Source organism: Acomys minous (assembly GCF_964271855.1).
Source record: "Acomys minous genome assembly, chromosome: 17".
NCBI lineage: Eukaryota > Metazoa > Chordata > Mammalia > Rodentia > Muridae > Acomys > Acomys minous.
This window is the reverse complement of record NC_140500.1, coordinates 24,645,394-24,668,516: the sequence shown is the minus strand read 5'-3', so window position 1 is coordinate 24,668,516 and position 23,123 is coordinate 24,645,394. Positions and strand designations below refer to the sequence as shown.

General features: G+C 50.5%; 1 protein-coding gene across 2 annotated transcripts; it reads right to left on the bottom strand.

Moving 5' to 3' along the window:
- Window positions 1-21,263, bottom strand: BID (BH3 interacting domain death agonist). 2 transcript variants are annotated; one of them, XM_084766803.1, is made up of 6 exons: window positions 21,115-21,263; window positions 9,330-9,395; window positions 7,336-7,546; window positions 3,618-3,754; window positions 1,745-1,957; window positions 1-279 (listed from the first exon to the last, which is right to left on the bottom strand). In XM_084766803.1, the coding sequence occupies exons 2-6, from the start codon at window positions 9,339-9,341 to the stop codon at window positions 268-270; spliced, it is 585 nt and encodes a 194-aa protein (XP_084622929.1). In that variant the 5' UTR covers window positions 9,342-9,395; window positions 21,115-21,263; the 3' UTR covers window positions 1-267. The 2 variants fall into 2 exon arrangements, with proteins under 2 accessions (XP_084622929.1, XP_084622930.1); XM_084766804.1 differs by having other exon boundaries at window positions 21,040-21,254.
- Window positions 21,264-23,123: the final 1,860 nt, after the last annotated feature.

Below are 23,123 nucleotides of genomic sequence, written 5' to 3'. Positions count from 1 at the left end.
TTACAACCTATTTTCAAGTTTAATTTCCAAGACGGAACCTGTACATGGTGTGGATCCAGGAGCTGGCGTAAACGCTTCAGATACATGCAAACTGACATCTTCATTAAAGTGAATCACCAGCTTAGAACCACCCTCCTGAGACGGGAGACAGAGTTGTTATCTGGGACCTGTCTTCTTCACTCCAACATCTGCTTAGATGGCCATGGTTCCTTCCGCGTCACTGTTCTCGCCATGTCAGGTTTCGGCCAGTCATGCTTCTGCAGGGCCTCAGTCCATCTCCTAAGGAAGAGCAGCCAGTCAGTGTCACTGCAGAGCTCAGCGCTTCAGAACACAGGCTCCGGGCTCTGCTGCGGCTCAAGCCCTGCACCGCTAACCCAGGTGTGGGGTTCCAGCCCGTAGTCCTAGCACTCAGGGTGCTGAGGCAGGAGGACTGCCTTGCCTTCCACTGCCATCTTGGCCATGGGGTGTGGACTCTGCCGTCCCCCCCCAAAGGGAATCCTAAGTAATGTTTCTGACATGTTCTAAAACTCCAAACACTCGCAAATACTATTGCAGATTAGACATAACCATCTGCTTCCACGTGGGTGTGAGATGAGAGCTTAGTACCTGATGGGCGCTTGACCCTTTCCCAGCACCCTGACCTTGGGCTTAGCTCCTCAAGCGCTCATGGAGATCTTAGCCTTCACTTAATCCAATTGCTACTCCTATTCGTTTCTTTCCATCATCCCTGGGAAGCACACTGTTAAAGAATTTAACTTTTGGGCCAGTGAGATGACTCAGTGGGTAAAAGCATATACTGCCAAGTCTAATGACCTGAGTTCAATCCTCGAGACTCACACAGTAGAAGGAGAGGACCATACCTCAAAGTTGCCCTCTGATCTCCACATTGCTGTGGCACATGTGCCCCACACAAACATACATACACATAGTAAGTGTAGAAACTTTATCACCTATGCCTGGGGCTGTGGAGATGGCTCCGTGAGTTACAATGCAGGCATGAAGAGCTGAGTTCAGCTCCTCAGCACCCACTGGCTTGATTCCCAGCACCTATATGGCAGCTTACAACCACTTGTCACTCCAGAGGATCTACCGCCCTCTTCTGGCCTCTGCAGGCATCAGGCACACATGTGGTCCACAGGCGTGCACTCAGGCAGAGTACCAATGCACATAAAACAACTGCAACCCCAGTGCTGCAAGGGAAGGGAGGTGGGTGGAAGCCCTGAGCTCGCTGGCCAGCTAGTTTAGCCTAAATGGCAAGCTCCAGCCTTACTGAGGCCATACCTCAAAAAGATAGGTAGAGATCAAAGATACCTGATAACCTCTGGCTTCCACATGCACACACCACCCACACACACAGGTTTGTGACAGTAAAAAATAACCCACAGGTAGCTGAGCATGGTGGCACATGCCTTTAATCCCAGCACTCAGGCAGAGGCAGGTGGTTCTCTGTGAGTTCGAGGCCAACCTGGTCTACAAAGACAGCCAGGGCTACACAGAGAAACTGTTTTTTAAAAAAAAGGCCCAAGGGAGCTGGGCCCTTGGCCATCCATCATGCTCCATGTCTCCCCACCCTGCCTGGATCCCATCAGTAGTGTGAACCAGCCTTTGCCTCTCCTGAACAGTCATGATTGGTCAAAGGGAGGAGGTGGGAGGGACTTAAGCAGAGGCTCTGCTCGGTTAGAACAGGTAGGCAAGGACCATAGGGCTCCCCAAGAAGCCAGGCGCTGGCATAATGGGTCCTTACGTTTCTAACCAAGTTCCTCACATAGGTCAGCAGGTTCTGGTTAATAAAGTTCACGGTCGTGCGGAAGACATCACGGAGCAAGGTTGGTGTGTGATCGGCCACTTTCTTGGCCAACAGCATGGTCATTATCAGCATGGCCTTGTCATTCTCCATGTCTCTAGGGTAGGCTGTCTTCACCTCGTCGAGGGCTTTGGCCAGGCAGTTCCTTCTGTCCTGCACATTAAAGAACAGTTTATTGATGATCTCCCTTCAGAGATGGAACTGGGCGGAAGGAGGGGGAAGTGGTTTAGAGGGCAGTGGTGATAAAATAGCTAAGAGCATTGGGTGGAGGGAATGACGCAGAATTGAGTCTCCACAGGCCGTGGAGAGGGACGTGGGGACTCACCAATGCATGCTCACTGAGCGAGACACAGGAGCCTGAGTCCTTCCTGTACTGATTTACAGGCGGATGTCTTAGGCTCATCTTAGTGGTGTGCTTAGCTTGAGGGCTATGTTATCTTTCCTTCAAGTGGGAAAGACACTGAGTCTCCTGACCTGAAGAGAGCATGTACTGCTCTCCCAGAGGACCCACCTACAACAGCTCACGATGGCCTGTAACCCCAGCTCTAGAGGATCTCATGCCTCCACGGGCACCTGCAAGTATGCACATGGAACCCAGACACAAGACACACAGAACTTTAAAATAAATCTTTTAAAAGGGGGACAGGATTCCTGGCATGGTGGTTCTCGTCTTTAATCCCAGCACTGGGGAGGCAGGACTCTGAGTTCAAGGCTAATCTGGTCCACAAAGCGAGTTCCAGGACAGCCAAGATTACATAGAGAAACCTTGTCTCAAAACAAAACAAGAGCTGGAGAGATGGCTCAGTGGTTAAGAGCGCTAACTACTCTTCCAGATGTCCTGAGTTCAATTCCCAGCAACCACATGGTGGCTCACAACCGTCTATAATATGATCAATGCCCTCTTGTGACAAACAAGCACACATGCAAATAGAGCACTCATATGCATTAATTATGTAAGTAAATAAAGTAAACAAAGAGGGGAGAAATCTTCAAGTTCTGTGGCTCACATTCAAAATCTACCCCATAGGGCTGGAGAAATGGCTCAGCGGTTAAGAGCACTGACTGCTCTTCCAGAGGTGCTGAGTTCAACTCCCAGCAACCACATGGTGGCTCACAGCCATCCACAATGAGATCTGGTGCCCTCTTCTGGCCTGCAGGTGTACATGCAGGCAGAACACTGTGTACATAATAAATATTAAAAAAAAAAAAAATCTACCCCATAGAAGGAGCCCCAAGGCTGTTCACAGCTGTTTCTATGTTCTGTGGCAGCCACTGGAGTGTCAGAGAGAGTGCCAGCACAAGGGCAGCCTGTATGGAGGCAAGTGGATCTAGATGGTGAAGGCAGCCATGGTTTCAACTCAAGGTCCAAAGAACAGAATGTCCCTCCTCTGTCCCTTCACAGCCTCGGGGTTTGGTGTTCTCTCTCCTTCAGGAAGGACACAGTGCTGAGGAACGGGCTTTGGGTCCTTCACAGGACCCAGCAAGAGGTGGAATAGTGCAAGCTCCTTGTGCTGATAACACGAAGCCAAGCAGATGAGCAGGCTACACTGTCACCCTGATGAACTGCATCTTCATCTGACTCCACAACATAAGACTGAGTTGCAGGAGGGATCCGGCATGTTAGGGAAGCTTGTCCCGCTAAGCTCTTTCCTCTGATTTAAGGGATCCTAACTCTCACCCACCTTTGGAGGGACTATGCTGGTGGGCAGTCAAGGACAGGACTCACTTCCTGGAAGAGGCTCTGTTTCAACAAAGGAAAATGTCCCCATACTTCCCAAGTGCCCTAGAAGAGGAGCTAGAGTCACATACTTACTTCCTCCGACGGGCTGTTCATGAACTGCGTGGCCAGTTGTCTCACCAGTGTGGGCTGGATGCTGTGGTCCAACTCATCGCCTACTTGGGCAAGATGTCTGGCAATGTTCTGGATGATTTCTTCCTGACTTCCAGAATCTGAACGTTCAGGCAGCAAATACAAACCAGACTCAGCAACAGTCCAGCTCAACTGCTTCATGCCACTTCCTACCTCCACACATGCCCTAGTGGGGACCGGCCATGGCCCTGAGTCTAGGGAAGGCCTGAGGAGCAGAAGCTGGCTGAAGAAGCAGGCCTGTCCCAGGTTATATGTTTGCTACTGCTGGGGAAAGGCCCAGAGCTGTAGCATCCCTGTATGCACCACCAAGGTGAGCCTGGGTCGAGCCCAGGGAGGGGGCTGTGCAGTCCTCGGCAGCTGAGTCCCTGATCTGCCACACCCTACCTGGAGACCGAGCATCCTCTACCTCCTCGCAAGGTGGCAGTGTCGCTGGCTCCCTTCCAGTCCTCTCACTCCATTAACACCAGAGTTCCTGTGTGTCCACACCTTGTCTACAGGGCTTCCCTGTCCTGTCTCCTCGGAAGCTGTCCCTTCTGCAGCTTCCTGATGCTGCCTGTGCCTCGCCTGCGGTGTCATCTCTGACCGAGTCTGCTCCCCTTCTTTCTCTCTTTTTAAAAAAAAAAATCTACTTATTATTATGCATACAGTGCTGAAAAGGGCATCAAATCTCATTATAGATGGTTGTGAGCCACCATGTGGTTGCTGGGAATTGAACTCATGACCTCTGGAAGAGCAATCAGTGCTCTTAACCGCTGAGCCATCTCTCCAGCCCCACCCTTCTTTCTCTTTTTGGCACCTACCATGCACTTTTATCTATTTCTCTTATCCGACACAGGTGCTTGAATGTAAGCTCCTTAAAAAACTGTGAGTCTGTTCAGATGAACGGATATTCTGTGTATGAGCGTTTTTGCCTGCACGTATGTCTTTGTGCCCCCTGTGTGCCCAGTAACCATGGAGGCCAGAAGAGGGCACTGGAGTCCCAGGACTAGAGTGAGAAGGGCTGTGAGGCACCATGTGCATGAGGGAATTGAACCTCGGTCCTTCGCAAGAACGACAAATGTTCTTCATCATGAGCCATCTCTCCAGCCCCTGGAAAACTAATTTTAAAACCTTTTGGTTCGCTGTCAGATGGCCAACACTTAAGAACAAGGCTTGACTAGCATAGTTGGTACCCAGTACGTAACTGTGAGCGAATGAGTTAATGAATCAACAGACTTGTGCGTAGCTCCTTAAAAGTACTCAATAAATATCACTGTAGTTTTTGTTCGTAACTTCCCTATGGCTTCTTAACTATCCTGACAGAGCTATGCTTGTTGGTTTATAAGCGGCCTGCTTCTAGGTTGCTTAGCCTCCCATAAGGTGTCACCTTGTCTTACTCCTGCATTTTCCCTAAGGGCGCCCTTTTCTTTCGCTCTTTCTCTCCTCCTCTTTCTTTCTCTTTCTGTGTGTCTACCCCCATGGCCCACTCAGGCCCTAACTCTTCTCCCCTTCCCTTTCCTCTAACAAATCTCCCCATATCAGATCTGTTGCATGGCATCTCATTCTTAAATCCTAACAACCCTCCCTCCCTCCGTCAATTGTGAAATAGGACCTCAGAGTGCAGGTTCTGTACCTCGGAACCAGGAAGAGGCTACAGTGAGCTGAGTCCTGAGGGGACTCACTTAAAGGAAGTGGTGAGAGGCCCAAGGAACTCAATCCTGGGAGTGGGGTGAAGAGGGCTCCTTCTGCCCTGTGCTCTTGCTTGTGTCACTGCTGCTCTCGTGGGGGAGACTCAGCCTCACATGAGTGGGGCTGTGGCTCCAGCGTTCAGCTGCACCCCAGGCCCTTCACGCAGCCGACGCAAGTTGTATAACCAGCACACTGCTCCCCTTGAGACCTTTCCAGAGCTTGCTCACTTCTGCTTAAGTGACATGTCAGTATGTGGCTTCCGATTCCCTGTGATTCAATCCTACTCCTCTTCAAGTGTTCTAGGCACACCTGGCTGCTCACCCACCTGCTGAAGGCTCTACTTTCCCGGCTTCCGAGTCTGATCGGACAATGCACAGCTAGTCCTCCTCAGAGCCTCGGTGAGACTGAGTGTCAGCCCACACTGAGTTAAGCCTGGCTCTGAAGTCGAAAGGCTTGGGAAAGTGCAGGGTGAGACACACTTCCACACAGCCAGTCCTTCCTCCTGGCCAGATGACTCAGGAGGGATTCGAGGACAGTCTGTGGTTAAAACCTGGCTTGTGAGCCCAGTGCAGTATCACATGTCTGTAATCCCAGCACTCGGGAGGCAGAGGCAGGCAGATCTCTTGTGAGTTTGAGGCCAGCCTGATCTACAGAGCAAGTCCAGAACAGCCAAGGCTACATGGAGAAACCCTGTCTTGGAAAAAACAAACAACACCCCCCCCCCAACCCAAACAAACCTGGCTTTTGTAGAACACCTATCACATACTATTCAAGATACCACTTCGGGACTTTAAAAAATTAACCACACTTGGCAGAGGCAGGCAGAGCTCTGGGAATTAAAGACTATCTAGCCTGGTCTAGGCAACAAGTTTCAGGCTAGCTGGGGTAACATAATGAGACCTTGTCTCAAAATATTTAATTAGCCAGGGTTGGAGGATGGGGGTTAGAGTGAGCTAAATCAATTGCTTGTCTCCCTTATGACCACTAGAGGGCAGTGCAGCCTCTGCCCAAGATCAGGGCGGCTGGGCTTAGAGACAGGTACCAAGTCTAGCTTGCTAGTGACAAACCCAGGGCTTTAGACAGGCCAGGAACATTCTATCTCTGACCTCCATTTCCAGCCCCTGGCCTGCAAGTTGGAAGTCTTCAGTCTAGGGCTTGGAGCTCCTGGAGGCTTACAGAGCAGTGATTGCAACCAGGATCAAAAATTGTGAGAGCCAGCGCGATGGCTCAGAGGCACTTGCTGCCAAGTCTGATAACCTGAGTTTGACTCCCGGATACGCCTCAGCACTCTGGTTATCTCTTAAGGTCACATACGCTAAATTTTCATACAGGATCCAAAACTCTAAAGGCAAGAGTTTCCACTGGATTGAGAGTTCACCTAGTCTACACAGGTGCTGTGGGGGCTATGACCAGCCTAGCTATGTCCCAGACCTCCCTTATCTGAACGGCAGGAGGAATGACTCAGCCTTGCTACTTTCCAAAACTCCCCAGGTCTTTGAAATTGCACAAGCTGAAGTTGGTGGCACTTCTGGTTTAAAAAATACCAAGCAGGGCTGGGTGTGGTGGCGCAAGCCTTTAATCCCAGCACTTGGGAGGCAGAGGCAGACAGATTGCTGTGAGTTCGAGGCCAGCCTGGTCTACAAAGCAAGTCCAGAACAGTCAAGGCTACACAGAGAAACCAAAATAAACAAACAAACAAACAAACAAACAAACGCGACCAGTTTCCAATCTTTGGCTATATTATAACTGCTTGGGACATATGGCTTTAAAAAAAAAAACAAAACACGTTTGAATATTGGTCCAGAGAGGTGACTCAGGTCCAGACCGGAAAAGAACTCAGGACATGACAGGGGCAATCAAGCACAGATCACAAGACCAGAGTCACCTGACATGCACACAAACAAGAGCCTGACGTGTGGGGTAAGAGACTGAGCCCCAAAGCTTCCTGGGGCTAGCCTAGGTTTGGGGTGAGGCAGACAAGGTCAGGGCTTACCTGGCTCTATCCTTCCACGGTAGAAGGAGCGGCTAGCCCGGTTGCCATCCGTCTGCAGCTCGTCCTCGAGGTCTGCCTCGGGGTAAACGTGCACGGGCAGTTCCTGACCCAGTTTCTCCAGCTCTTGAAAATTATAGCCAGAGCTTTGGAGAAAGCCAAACACCAGCAGGTTTGTGATGCACTCGGTCTCCAGGCCTGAGCCATTGCTGACCTGAGATGAAAAGGGAGTCAGGAAGGCTCAGTCAGGGGAGCCTGGGTCAGGCCACAGTTGGACCTGAGTCTCACTGGCCCGTGAGAAGCAGTAAGTCTGAGCATACGAAAGCCCTAGAGTAAGAGGCCTAAGGACAGAGGAATGATCTGTGACACCTTCCACAGAACCACTGCTGAAGACACCCAGATCTGTGTGCTGTCTCAGGGAAGCCAGAAAAATGTCATCAATGTCAACTCCATCCACGTTTACATACGGGGCTGAGCCTGATTGCATGGGCTCTGTTCCTAGCAGCAAGCAGTTCTTCCCCATCATGCCCTTCAGGAGCAGGCAGAGGCTATTTAAGAAACTCTAGGGAGCAGTGACCCAGGTCAGACTCTGCCTCTGCCCTCAAGGGACGTGTGCACAGTTGGAGGTGGCAGGGAGGGTCCTGCTCATGGGCCCCTCTGCTCTTTGCTGCAGATCTATGGTGTATCCAAAAGCAGCACCTGGGAAGCAGCACTGGGGAGGAGCAGCAGCACTGGAGAGGAGCACAAAGGAGGATCACTGGGAAGGAGTACTAAGGAGGAGCACCAGCTCTGGGGAGGGGCACTATGGAGGAGCACCAGCAGTGGGGAGGAGTACTAAGGAAGAGCACCAGCACTGGGGAGGGGCACTATGGAGGAGCACCAGCACTGGGGAGGAGTACCAGCACTAGGGAGGGACACTAAGGAGGAGTACCAGCACTGGGGAGGAGCACTAAGGAGCAGCAGCACTGGGGAGGATAACTAGGGAGGATCACTGGGGAGGAGCACTCAGACAGCAATGCCTGTACAACAAGGCCCTGCCTTACCACAAAGCTTAGAAACAAAACCTGCTTCTCTTAACGTCGTTCAACTGTGCTCTCAATAGTTTTAATAAATGCCAATGACTACATTATTTTACCATAAAAAACTGGAATTTGAAGCCGGGCGTGGTGGCGCAGGCCTTTAATCCCAGCACCTAGGGGGCGGAGGCAGAGGCAGGCGGATTGCTGTCAGTTCAAGGCCAGCCTAGTCTACAAAGTGGGTCCAGGACAGCCAAGGGCTACACAGAGAAACCCTGTCTTAAAAAACCAATGGGGGAGGGGGGGAACCAAAAACAACAACAACAACCTGAAATTTAAAAAAAAAATTCCAGAAACAACTACAATAAGATACCAGTTCTGATGGAAGGGGTCAAATGCCAAGATGTAAGAAAAAAATGTCAATTAAAAAATGTCATTAACCCTGTGGGCACTGAGCAAACTACCTAACTTCTGTGACTCAGCTTTCCTGCTCTGAAGATAAAAATCAAGGGCGAGAACAAGTCTCCCTTTCCCCCTGGGGAGGATCTCCCTTGCCGCTGGGGAGGACCACAGGAGGGAACCACTGTCTAGGGGCCCTGCAGCATGGCAAGAGACAGGAGCGCTGACTTGCAGACTGTGGCTGACTGGAAAGGAAAAAAGACGTGGGAAGGCTCAGAAACCACAACTGCCCACGCCCAACTCAGCCCCGGACTGGGACCAGTGGGAGGAGCCTCCCAGATCTTTTCTGTCCACACTAGCTTCTGTGCTGCCCTTGCCGTGTCTAGCAGACTGACGGTCATGCCATCCCATCCTTCTGGACCGACTTCCCCATTCCCTTCCACGCCCCTATCAGATGCCAATGGAGACGGCTTCCCTTGGATACCTGAGGTGCATTTCTGCAGGCCTGCTGAATGAGGGGCCAGGCTCCAGCATTAACAGGGTCATCCGGAAAGAACAAAATGAAAAGATGCAGAATCTAACCTCAGAGTCCATGACGCAAACTGTGCCGCTCCAACCACAGCTGGCTCACAGAGTCCAGAGAAGAACCTGGAAGAGGACAGACGTACAGTATAGGTGGCTGTTCCCAGATGGTCCAGTGGGGCCCCATCAGGACGCAGGACCATCTCTTCCTCCCTGTAGCCTCAGCTGGTGCTGAACTGGGCACCCCCAGGCCGGTCCTCCAGCATTCAGCTTTGCTACTCACGCTCGGTAAGACTGATCAGGCCAACCAGCACTTCCCACACCAATCACCACAGAGAAGCCTCCCACTGGCTAGTGGGTTTCCCGGCTAGCCACACAGACCTGCAAGGCTGCAGGGCATCTCCAGTACAGGATCACAGCCCTCCCAAACCACCAACCCATTTCCTCTTTCCACCCACAGTGAGGCTGAGCAGAGGGTGTGCATTCCGACTTAATGGGAAGAAAATATAGTTTGGAGGATCATTCTGAGCCGGCGAGACAGCTCGGCTGGTAAAGTGTGCCCGTCACTCACACCTTCTGACCCACCACACACTGTCTGGACCAAAGCCACTTAGGAACTGAATTTAAGAAGTATTTCCAAGCCCGGCGTGGTGGGGCACGCCTTTAATCTCAGCACCCGGGAAACGGAGGCAGGCGGATCACTGTGAGTTCGAGGCCAGCCTGGCCTATAAAGCAAGTCCAGGACAGTCAAGGCTACACTGAGAGACCCTGTGCAGCTGAGCACAAAGCCCTGGGTTCCGTGGCGTGATGGCACACACCTGTAACCGCAACACTCAGGAAGTAGAACAAGAGAGGAGCAGAAGTCCAAGGTCATCCTCAGCTACACTGGAAGCCGGGCTGGACAACACGATGCCTTGTCTCCGTAAAAATGAGTGAATGAATACTAGACCCACATGCAGAGCTGACGGGACTAGAAGAACTTATGCATCCTCACCCGGGACTGCTGTAAGGCGGTAGCTGCAGTCCGCTGGACGGAGGTTTTCTGCATTCTACAGCATGGAGATAACCTAGAGGGTAGAGGGGTTAAAACCCCCAGCCATGGGCGTGGAGCTCAGCAGGGCCTAGTGCGCCTGTGGCCCCGGTCAGACCAACAGTGGGGTCGGCGGGCGTATGTTTTTTAAGGGACTATTGGAGCCTGGAGAGATGGTTTGGTGGTTAGGAGTGCTACTTGTTCTTCCAGAGGACACAAGTTAGGTTTCCGGAACCCACGCCAGGTGGTTCACAACCATCGGTAACTGATGTCCTATTCTGGCCTCTGTGGACAAGACACTCATGTAAACACACACACACACACACACACACACACACACACACACACACACGGGTTGGAGAGATGGCTAAGTGCTCTGGCTATCCTACCAGAGGGCCTGGGTTCAGTTTCTAGCCCTCCTTTCTTTTTTTTTTATTTTATACAATACAAATGGCCAAATCTAAGATTTCCCAGAGTTGCCCAAGCACAGCTTTAGGTGCAAAGCTCCTGAAAGGCTGTGAGCACAGTTTGATGGTAGAACAATTGCTTACACAAGCAGGGCCCTGAGTATTCCCTCTCCAGTGTGCAAAATATAAATAAGCAAATAAAGTTATTTTTTTTTCTAAATAAATTTTTTTTCTAAAGTGCTGTCAGAAGCACACAGAAGGCAGCAGGACGCATGACTGAAACAGGATCACATGCCCAAGAATAGATTGGTTATCCATTAATGACAAAAACCCTGACTGTTTCATAAGCTGTGAGCTTTGTACTCCCCACCCCCAACCCATGTCTGAAACCACCAGAGCACCATAAAGCAACACACAGCAGCAAAAGCTACTCTGCTTTCCAGAGTCACTGCAATCCGGGTAGTTTCCATTAGAGGGCTTTGGGACTTTTGTTTTGTTTTGTTTTGTTTTGTTTTAAGAGGAACTGGGTGACAGAGCGTATGATGTAAGACCTCCAGTTCGTAACTGTATCCCCCAAATCTAAAATACCTGGCATACTGACACGATTTCATTTTTTCATTCATACTCCAAATGTAGAAGTGCAATTTTAAAAACCCCTAGGAATGTTTGCTTTGCATTAATAACCCATCCAGATAGTGCCGCTTTGATGTGAGACACCCCACAGCCTAAACCTGCGACTAAAGCAACTTCTCACTTTTACACAAGTGGCAAAGGCCTTTCTCAGTTACAGGTGCCTCAGTTTAGGTGGTGCAGGCTATAATCCCAGCTGCTCAAAAGGCTGAGGCAGGAGGATCACAAATTCAAGGCTGGCCTAGGCTACTTGATGAGAGCTTCTCTCAAAACAAATATAAACCAAGGCTGCCTAGAATGCACAAGGCCTTGGGTCACTCTAAGGGATGGGGCGGGGGAGGGTGGGTTTTCATTTACTTTCTATTGGAATGAAACACGGGACCACAAACAAACTGGGAAGGAAGTACACATTTCAGCTTCTGACTCTCAGATCACACACCATCACTGAGGGAAGTCAGGGCAGGACATCAAGGCAGAACCTGCAAAGAGGAACTGATGCAGAGGCCATAGAGGAGTGCTGCTTACTGATTTGTTCCTCGGGGCTTGTTCTGCTTGCCCAGGAGTGGCGTGACCCCAGGAGACTAAGCCCTCCCACACCACTACAGGCTTACCTACAAGGCAATCTGATGGAGGCATTTTCTCAACTGAGGTTCCCTCTTCCCATATGATTCTAGCTTGTGTCAAATTTATATAAAAAAAACTAACCAACACACACACACACACACACACACACACACACCCCCCAGGGGAGAGGGATAGGAGGGAGAGAGACCCAAACTCACAGGTCCAGATAACAGACGCTGTTCCTCCCACTCAACACAAAACTGAATTCAATTGAGCTCAAGAGACTGAGGATTCAAGAGAAAACAGCGCAGTGACCAGATGCTCTCTCTCAACAGAGAACAGATGTGCCCGCCCATTCACAAAGATGAACACACGCTAAACCTGTAGACGTAAATCCTCGACGGGCCACCTAGGAGACCACTTCATCTATCATGGGCCAAGACAAAATCTAAAAACGGAGGGCAGGGGGGCCAGGCACGCTGGCAGGCAAGTTCTACTCTTGCCTCTACCGCCCAGGTACTGAAAAGACAGGCAGGGGCTGCGGCGCCCAGCGCACTCGGTAATTTTCAAGCCTGGCTGCACACTGGAATCTAGCGGGAGGCCCTGAACACACTGACCTGCATGACCTTACACGTACAGCACCTGAGGAACCCACTGGACAAGCTCAGAACTAACTCACGAGGAGAGCAGGGAAGCCGAGAATAAATAAACAAACCCGTAGGGCTCTTTCTCTATACACTGCTAATAACCCAAAATAAGAATAAATGGTTGTTATGGTACCAAGTAATGGAAAATACTAGGACCTGAGCCTATACCTCCAAGGCGGAACATGTCACACCCCAGTGCCGTGGAAAAAAACAAAACAATACACAAAACATTTAAAAAATACTTAGGAATAAATTTCACCTAAGTGCCAGGCATGCACCCTAAAAACAAACTACAAACATTATTGAAAAGAAAAACTGAAAGGCGAGCACCTGTCTGGGTTGGAAGACATCATGCTGTCAGACTACAGCAGTCCCCACATGATCTGCAGATTCAATACAATTCCTATTAAAAAAAAAAAAAACAACTCCGGCTGACTTTTTTCTGCTAAAAGTGACAAGCAATTCCTAAATTTGTTAAGGGAATGCAGAGGACATTTTAAAAAATAGCCAGTTTTGCAAAGGAACAAAACAGATATAGACTTGCACTTCCTGATTTCAAACCTTACTATAGCTCTAGATAAGTCATGCCAATGTGGGCCTGGTCAAAGAGAAACAGAGAGCAGTGAACAGCACAAGAGCATCCAGCGATGGTTCGCCAACCACTGACTGCGGGGCCACCACCGGGGGAAGAAAGGTGTAACTGGGACAACCAGCCAGCCACTGTCAAAGGCACGGGCCCGTACCTCTGCCAGATGTCATACAAAAGACTCTCAAAATGAATGCTAAGAGGGCTGCAGAGATGGCTCAGCAGTTAAGAGCACTGGCTGCTCTTCCACAGGACCTGGGTTCAAGCCCCAGCTCATAGGTGGCTCACAACTGTCTGTAACTCCAGTTCCGGGGGGGGGGGTCTTCTGGCACCCATGTGCTACACTGATATACAGGTAGGGAAAATAGTTGCACACATTAAAAATACATAAGTTTGGGGGGCTGGAGAGTTGGCTCAGTGGTTAAGAGCACTGTCTGCTCTTCCAAAGGTCCCGGGTTCAATTCCCAGCACCCACATGGCAGCTCACAACTGTCTGTAACTCCAAGATCTGACACCCTCACACCAATGCACATAAATTAAAATTAAATAAAAATATTAAAAAAAAATAAGTTTGAAAAATAGGCGACAGGGCTCTTTCTTATCGGACATACACTAGCTTTGGATATACCATCCAGGCTGAGGAGGACGGGAAACTTCGGGGTGCCATGGCACCATCAGCAAGGGCATGGCACACCACACCAGGGCATCAGCAGAGGGTCTACTTCCTCTGCAGACGAACCCAGGTGACTCTGACAAAGTCATTATAGGTCACCTACGAGGGACTGAGCGGACTCTCTGTCAGTGGACAGACACCGCCAAATGATGCGACAAACAAGGCTGCAGCTGTGCCCGTCACAAGGCGGCACAGCAGGCTTCTCTGGCATTCTGACACACTCCCTAAGCAGTCTGTCCTGGTGGAAGCCAAGTTCAGCAGAAGAGCTGAGAAGATTCAGGGTGCTAGAGGCCCCAGGAAGTGACTTGACACTACACAGATGGGTTCATTAAATGATAACGAATTATTTCGTTTTTTTATTTTGTGTACACGGGATTTTGCCTACATATATCTCTGTGTACTACACGTGTGCCTGGGGCTCACAGAGGCCAGACGAGGGTGTCAGACCCAGTGTAACTGGAGGTATGGAGGGTGGGAGGGTGGAGAGCCGCTATGTGGATGCCGAGGATCACACTCAAGTCTCCTAGAAGAGCAGTCAGTGCTCTTAACCACTAAATCATCATCTCTCCAGCCCGAGTAGTGTATGTATATGCATGTGTAAATATGTGTGCATGTGTATGTATATATGAATGTATGTGTGTGTGTATATTTTTGTTTGTTTGAGACAGGGTTTCTCTGTGTAGCCTTGGCTGTCCTAGACTCGCTTTGTAGTCCAGGCTGGCATCGAACTCACAGCCATCCGCCTGTCTCTGTCTCCCGAGTGCTGGGATTAAAGGTGTGTGCCACCACGCCCGGCTAATAACAAATTCTTAAAAAAGATAGGCCTAAGTGAAGGAGTGAACCTATAACACTTTAAAGAGAACACACGGGCTGGGTGTGGTGGTGCACACCTTTAATCCCAGCACTTGGGAGACAGAGGCAGGTGGATTGCTGTGAGTTTGAGGCCAGCCTGGTCTACAAAGCAAGTCCAGGGCAGCCAAGGCTACACAGAGAAACCCTGTCTCGAAAAACCAAAAAAAGAGACCAATGGGGCTGGAGAGATAGGCGGCTCAGCAGCTAACAGTACTACCTACTCTCCCAGAGGACCTGGGTTCCATTCCTAGAATACACATGGTGGCTCACAACTGTAACTCCAGGCTCAGGGGATCCAATGCCTTTTTCTGGCCTCTGGGGCACCAGGCACACACACAATACACAGACATGCAGTCAAAACACCCATACACATAAGTTTTAAAATAAAATACAAAATTTTAAAAAGGGGTCTGGAGATGGCTCAGAGATTAAGAGCACTGACTGCTCTTCCAGAAGTCCTGAGTTCAATTCCCGGCAACCACATGGTGGCTCGTGACCATCTATAATGTGATCTGATGCCCTTTTCTGCCATGCAGGCAGAATACTGTATACATAATAAATAAATAAATAAACAAACCTTAAAAAAAAAAAACAAAAAACAGGGTCGCTATGAGTTCAAGGCCAGCCTGGTCTACAAAGCTACACCGAGAAACCCTGTCTGGAAAAACCAAAATAAATCAATAAATCAATAAAAGGAACATGGGAGAACATCTCAATTCAGGAAATATCTTAGACATAGCCCTGAGGCACAAGTAGAAGGAAAAAAAATCACATAAATTAGTCTTCCAAACTGACAACTTTTATGGTTCAGAAGAGACTGCCGAGAAGATAAAATGAAGACAGGCATGGCGCAGCACGTCTGCAACCTCAACACCCAGGAGGCTGAAACAGGAGGATTGCTTCAAGTTTGAGGACAGCCAGATCTGCACAGTGAGTTCAAAGGCAGCCTGGGGAGAAACTGTTTACAAAGCATTTGACAAGGGACAGGTAGGAAGAATATGTCAGTGGTCGCTGAGATGCCTCGGCAGCTAAAGGCATGTGTGCCACGCCCGGTGACCTGAATCGAATCCTCAGGACTCACACGGTGGAAAGAACTGACCTCAACAAGCTGTCATCTGCTCTCCACATGCAAAATAAACGGATACGTTGAATAAAAAACAGTCTGGGCCGGAGAGATGGCTCAGCTGTTAAAACGCACCACGGCTGCTCTTCTAGTTGGACCTGGGTTCATTTCCCAGGACACACATGGCAGCTCACAAATGTCTGTAGCTCCCGGTTCCAGGGGATGCAACGCCCTCTTCTGGCCTCCCTGCCCAACAGGTATCAAAGTGGTGCAAGCAAAACCCCCACATCCGTAGGCGGCGGCCACAGCTCGGGTAGTAGGACACTTGTCGCGCATGGACCTCAGCTTGGCCCGGAACCTGATATTCAGGCGAGAATGATTTAAACTTCTGATCCTCCTGCCTCCACTGTCCATGTGCTGGGGACACAGATGTGAACCATAGTGCCTGCTTTACGCCATGTTGGGGACTGAACTACTCTGCCAGCCGCACTGTAGCTTCAGCACCTTATTTGGGCTTTTAAAGACAAGTTCTTACTATGTAGTCCAGGTTTGCTTTGAAACTTGTTCTCACCCTCCTCCTGCCTTGGCCTCCCAAGCGCTGGGATTACAGACACGAGCCATCCCACCAGCAATACGATGGTTTTAAGAACAAGAGTGTAGGGCTGGAGAGATGGCTTAGAGGTTGAGAGCACTGGCTGCTCTTCCAAAGGTCCTGAGTTCAATTCCCAGCAACCACATGGTGGCTCACAACCAACCATAACGTGATCTGATGCCCTCTTTTGCCCTGCAGGTTACATGGTGGCAGGACACTGGATACATAATAAGTAAATAAATCTGAAGAAGGAGGAGGAGGAGGAGAAGAGTAGTAGCTTAGTGGTACAGCAATCACTTAGCAGACAAAAGGTTCTGCATTTAACCATTAGCACTGAAAAAAAAAAGTAAATATAACTGAAGGGTGGCATGAGAGAGGGGTCTGTGTACAGTGTAACTTGAGCTGTCCCATCACTGTGGCTTCACTAGGCCCTGAGAAGTTAGCCATCCTGGATCTCTGAGACTTTAAGACAAAGCCCCCTGCTTCCCCCCTCCCTGCCCAGAACCTGAAAGATCTATGCATTGGGTGGGGCAAGACGGCTAGCAGAAAGGGAGTCAGATGTCCTGAGGGTGAGGCAGCAGGGGCAGACAGATGGCTCATGCCTTTGCCCTCTTCCCACGCTACCCCCCAATGCTTTGCCTTTTTTATTTTTTATTTTTTAAATGCTTAGTCATAGAGGAGTGACTGGGGGTACCTAGCCCCGCAGAGAATACAATGGAGGATGACTGGGCTGTTTACACCATGGCACTGGGCCTGCATTGGGTAACAGCAGTTTTCCTGTCGCTCACACCCTCGAAGAAAAGTGACCACTATGTAATTGAAAACCAGATTGCGATACATGAGGCCATGTCTCAGAAAACAAAACAACAACCACCAAAACCCCCAAAGGTTTGTCACTGAAGAAGATAACACATTAGCCTAAGGCAGTACAGCCCTGCCTTAGTGGTGGCCAGCACAGACTCACTACAGGCCAGGAGATTCCATCCAGACCAGAGGACCCATCTCTGCAAAAGACTTTGTAATAAAGCATCTGTACTGTGAGCTGGGGTGTGTCCCAGGAACACGGATGGGTAATCTCCCTACATTCAGCTGCCTTGCTTCCACACAGCCCAGTTGAGCCAAGGCTGCCACCAGAGCCACCCACACCCTTCCAGGCATAACGCCAGAAGCCTCTTCCTAGGAGCCACAGGGAAACACCTGGCTCCTAAGTACTTTACTTACTAATGTCTGTTTGCATTACTGAGGTAGAATGGTAATTTAAAACAAACCGGGGCTGGGGAATGGCTCAGTTGGTAAACCATATGCCTATATAAGCACGCACCACGTAAAGCAGGTGTAGTAGTGTGGACCTATAATCCGAATGCTGGGGAGGCAGAGACCGGTGTATCCCTAGAGCTCAGGTTAAGTGAGAAGTCTGACACACACACACACACACACACACACACACACACACACACACACACATCAAAATAGCCTTTGTTTTCTGTTTGTTTGGTTTCAGTTAGTTTCGCTTGTTCCTTGAAGTCTGGCACACCCATGAGGACGAATACCCACAAAACTGACTAAGGGCTCAATTTTTAAGATGGCAGCACCTCTAGACATGGTTGCTTCTTAGCTCATTCACATAGATACTGTTCCCTTTTTGTCAGAAATATCCCTGTTTGGACCAGGGAAAGCAGACAGAGACGAGTAAGAGGGTTAGAAACCCTGAGCAGGAGAAACTGTGGACGTCTGCCAGCATCGTTCTCAGGGGGAAACCCCACCACAAAGTCCCGGCACAAAAGCTCCAGCTCCCTAGTCATAGAACCAGCTGCGCCGTCTCCCTCCGGCTGCCAGAAGGGAAGAGGGTGTGAGTGCTGGACTCAGCCGCAGGGTGCGCGTCTACCACACACCGGGCCCTGGGTTTGTCCCTAGTACTGAGAAACAAACAAGACTCTTGCCAGCCCCTTGCCCCTTCCCCCTGAGGTCTAGCCCGCTCTGAGGATGAGCCTCCCGTGGGAAGTAGAAACTGGCCTGAGAAGGAGTGAGGACAGTTAGGACTGGGAAAGTTGATTAGCTTCTCTCTGCCCAGTTAACGTATCTGAAGAAGGCAGGACTAATCTAGTCTCTAATTACTAAGATGAAACGAGCTAGTTGATGTAAGTGCTACACACTATAGTCCTAGCACTCTGAAGGCAGAGACATAGAGGTACTCTCTTTTTGTTGCTGTTTCTCTGTATAGCCCTCGCTCAAACTCAGAGATCTGCCTACCTCTGTCTCCTGAGTTCTGGGATTAAACCCGTGGGCCACTACCTCCCAGCAAGGAGGTGCCCTTGAGTATGAGTTCAAGACTAGTCTGGGAGGGCATACTGCCTTAAAAAAATAAATAAATATGAAGCCGGGCATGGTGGCATATGCCTTTAATCCCAGTAATTGGGAGGCAGAGGTAGGCGAATCGTTGTGAGTTCGAGGCCAGCCTGGTCTACCAAATGAGTCCAGGACAGCCAAGGCCAACACAGAGAAACCCAAAAAACCAAAAATAAATAAATAAATAAATAGAGGAGGCAGAGGTAGGCGGGTCACCGTGAGTTTGAGGCCAGCCTGGTCTACAAATAGCCCAGGACAGCCAGGGCTCTTATACAGAGAAACCCTGTCTTGAAAAACCAAAAAATAAAATAAAAATAAAAATAAAAAAATAAATACATACATACATAGAGAAAAGAAAAGTGCTCTCTGTGGGCCTATCAAGCCCGGAGAGCTCTGTATGGTGTTTCACCATCCTCCACCCTGCAGCCTCACTTTAGCTGTCTTCTTTCAGGCCTGTGACGATGGGGAAAGACACATGGCCTCTGAGGGTGGCCAGCCAGTCAGGGTTGCCAAAAAAGAAACACTAGCTACCCTTCACAGGCACAGCTATGGCCAGAGATTCAACCACAGAACAAATGTCCAATGATCGCTGGACCCACAGCAGGGGCTGTTTCCAGCTCACATCTCAGGAACCACCAGATTCACCATTTCCCTGGTGAGGATGGCTGTTTGGCCTTGAGCCAGGCCTAGAGGTGGGTCCTCACGCCTCAACTCTTCACCAGAGAGGAAAAAGGGGCAGCAGGAATAGTATGCATTGCTTTTCAAAAGGTCCAAAAGGCCATGTCATCCAGCCTTCCTTCCGGGGCCCCGGGTAGGCTCTTCTTTCTTGCAAATAAGAGGAACCAGGTAACCTCAAGCTGTGAGGGTCACCTCCCCTCCCCCAGCACCCCTAGTAACTGCCCGAATGGCCCTCTCTTCAGGTACACCCTCAGCTCATCCTTCAGAGCCCCCCAGTAACCTGGCCACCTTGAGTCTACCCAAATCTCTTTAGAGCAACTACAAGGGCAGGCCACATCTAGGCAGCTCCCTGCACCCGCCACCACCAAAACCTGTCTACCCAACCCCACACACCACAGGGACCAGGACATAACACCTGGCTCCTCAGGAACCTGCACCCAGTGGGTGAAAAGCCTGCTAGCCCCAGCTGTGCCAAGCCAACCCCACCTGGCATTCCTTTTCTAGGCAAGAGGGCCAGCAGAGGCCAGGATACACAGGAGTTCTGGCTCTGTCCTCTCTACCTACAAAACTTTCCTAGGGCTGAGCCTCTGGGGGACCCTGCCCCAGCACCACATCAGACCCCCTGAGGGAGTCTCTGCCGTAGCCACCCAGAGGTTAATAAGGGAGCCCGCAGGACTTCCAAGTGTCCTGGCTGGGTGGGAATGCGATGTCTCAAGTCCACACACCCTTCTCGCATTTCCCCCCAACTCCCTTCCACAGCCAAGTCACCCTAGACCGGGCCTCAAAGCAGTCTTCTAGGAAGGGCAAGCAAGTCTGGCCATGGCACCAGGCAGTAGCCTGGGAAATTAGGGGAGCCCTGGGCCTCCTCTTTATTGTTCACCTAAGGTTTAGCAGCTGAAGGCCAACCTCACCCTCCAGGCCCACACTCAGCGACACCTGGCCCTTCGCTGTGTTTTTCTCTCCAACCTCTCACCACCCACAACAGTTCCACGCTGGCCCGCCCCTCGTGCACATTCATTGGTTGAATATACGAAAGAATGAATGAACGAGTTAGTGAGTTAATGAGTGAGTCCTTATGGGCCCGGCCACTTGGTGGCTGAGGGCTGTGGGTTACTTCTGGAATCCTTTAGCGTTTTTCCGGCCAACCACTCAATAAACTTTTTAAAAACACCAGCGACCAGTCTCTGTACACTTTGAAACCATTTTGGGTCCTGGAGATGCGGCAGGTGCTGCCACTTTACCACAGCTTAGGAGTCAGTGTGAGCTGTGGGTTCGGTGGCACCTACGGATGTAGGAAAGGTGTCCTTCGCTTGAATCCAAGGTCTGTGTCCTGGTTTGGGTTCCAGATCTTTCTCGGGTCCCATTTGTGGGCTCTAGCCGTCCCTTACTCATCTTTGTGGGTGGCTACCGCAGAGCACAGGCGGAACGCCTTAGCCCGGGGCGCAGCATGACTTCGGGGCCTGCCTGCTCCCTCGCCGCGCGCACCTATCCGTGGCGCGCGACCGCGGGGTCCCGGGTCCACCCGGAGGCCTGCCCCGAAGCGGACCAGGACCGAGCGCTGAGGGGAAGCGCGAGTGTCGCGCGCCCCTGGCCCTCCCGTGTCTCGTCCACAGTTCCGCGGTGGCACCCAGTGGCTGGCACCCCCCACCCCGCCTCTACCAAGGCGCAGAAGCCTCGCCACCTGAAAGGATCAAACGCCTACCAAACTGAGCTCCCGGCCGAACCCCCGGAGTGGAGCGCAGGGTCAGGGCGCGCCCAGGAGGGTGGGCGCACTCACCACGCAGACGCCGCGGCGTGACCGACCAGCCGGGGTTCAGGCTGAGGCTCTGCTCGCCGACCGACGCTCGGACGCGCGGCGCACTCCACCAGCTTTCTTTCCTCGTGCCCGCCGGTGTCGGTCTAGCCCAGTCCCTGGCAGCTCCGCCCTCCGGATGCTCCGCCCTCCGGCTGACCGCAGCCTGTGGAAATCCCAGGGTCCAACCCCCCGCTGCGGATGACAGGAAGGAACATACACTCGCGCCCCCTGGTCCTCCAACCCTAGGCTCCCTGCCCGTCCCCCCCGCCCCCCCCCCCCAGAGGATGGGTGTCGTGTCTGATCCCTCCCTCTCGTACACACTGGTCATTGGAAAAATGGCACTGTCTTGGTTCACTACCTGGCACGGTTGGCCCACTCAGACTAGTGGCCTGTCAGAAGCGGCCCTATCAGAGATGCTGGGAGGTTTTTAAGGTTTCCCTTGGGCAGCTGCTTTCAGAATCCTTAAGCTATTTTTAAGCTTAAAGGGAAGGCGGGGTGGGGGTAGGGTTCTCGGTCATGGGCAGGACCAGCAAGGATGAAAACCGTGAGAAGAATCAGGTGGCTACCAGAGAATCCAAACTGCTAACTAGTTCCGAGGTCCAGAGGAAGCCCCGGTGCAGTGCTTATGGGCCAGGGACTACCCCAAAGGACAATCACGTGACAGCGACAAAAGAGAAAGAGAAACAAGAAAGTGAATTGCTGGGAGTATGAGGAAGTAAATAGGACCAAGAGCTGCTGTTCCTGAGCAGAGAAACTGGATCTGAGAAGACAAAGAGGTTGGCACCCAAAGCCACATGGTTATGTTAACATAATGCAGGGATGTTCGTGTGTGTGTGTGTGTGTGTGTGTGTGTGTGTGTGTGTGTGTGTAAATGTTTGCTTGTGCGTGTGAGTGTCAATGCCTGTGTGTATCTGTGGGGGGATGTTGAGGGAGATGTGGAGGAAGGCCAGAAGTCAGTCTTCCTCCAACACTGTCCACCTTATGTTTCTGAAATGGGGTCTCTCCCTGAACATGGAGCTCATGGATTTCCCCAGGGTGGGTAGCCAGTGAGCTCCAGGAACCTTCCATTCTCCCCACCATGTTGGAATTGTAGATATACACAGTACACATACATACATGCAGGCAAAACACTCAAACATATAAAGTATAATAAATATTTTTAGATTTCAAAAATATAACTTGAATTACCTAGATTTCAAAGTAGAAAATAATGAAGATTTTATTTATTTATTTATTTATTTATTTATTTTTGAGACAGGGTCTCAATATGTAGGTAGCCATGGCTGGCCTGGAATTCACTGTATAGACGAGGCTGATCTCAAACAGAGATTTTCCTGTCTCTGTCTCTGGGGTTAAAGGCATGTATAATCATGACCTGAACAAATAAATTTTTTTTTGAGACAGGGTTTCTCTGTATAACAGCTCTGACTCTCTCTGTAAACCAGGCTGAACTTGAACTTACAGAGATCCACCTGCCTCTGCCTCCAAGTGCTGGGATTAAAAGTGTGTGCCACCATGCCTGGCACCAACAAATAATATTTTTAGCTGAGATTATCTCTGAGGTGCTTGGCAATCAAAGCAAACAAAAAAGGAAGATTAATTTCACAACTTCACGAAGTAAAGATGGCACCTACCAGTTTTCACTGTAAATGAGTCCAAGCTCACCACTTAGCTTTAAGTGAAGCGTCCAGTTTTTATGTGCAGCCTAAATAGTCTCTAAATTAGGAAGTGTTGAAGGGAGGATCTAGCAGTTTGGGGCAGAAGAAGCTTCATTAAAATAAATGTATTTTCTTAAGAGATGACTGGTGTGAGCAAAGGGGACTGGTGTGAGCAGAGGTGACTGGTGTGAGTAGAGGGGATTGGTGTGAGCAGAGGGGACTGGTGTGAGCAGAGGGGACTGGTGTGAGCAGAGGGGACTGGTGTGAGCAGAGGGGACTGGTGTGAAGGGGGCATTTCACACCTGGATGTTTGAGATCACAGAACAATCACCT

Bases quoted from the DNA above. Each gene is read 5' to 3' on its own strand.
- BID (XM_084766803.1), bottom strand. The intron at 3,755-7,335 runs GTAAGCCCTGAC...CTGAACGTTCAG, and splicing joins CCGTGGAAGGATAGAGCCAG to ATTCTGGAAGTCAGGAAGAA. The intron at 1,958-3,617 runs GTAAGTATGTGA...TTTAATGTGCAG, and splicing joins TGAACAGCCCGTCGGAGGAA to GACAGAAGGAACTGCCTGGC.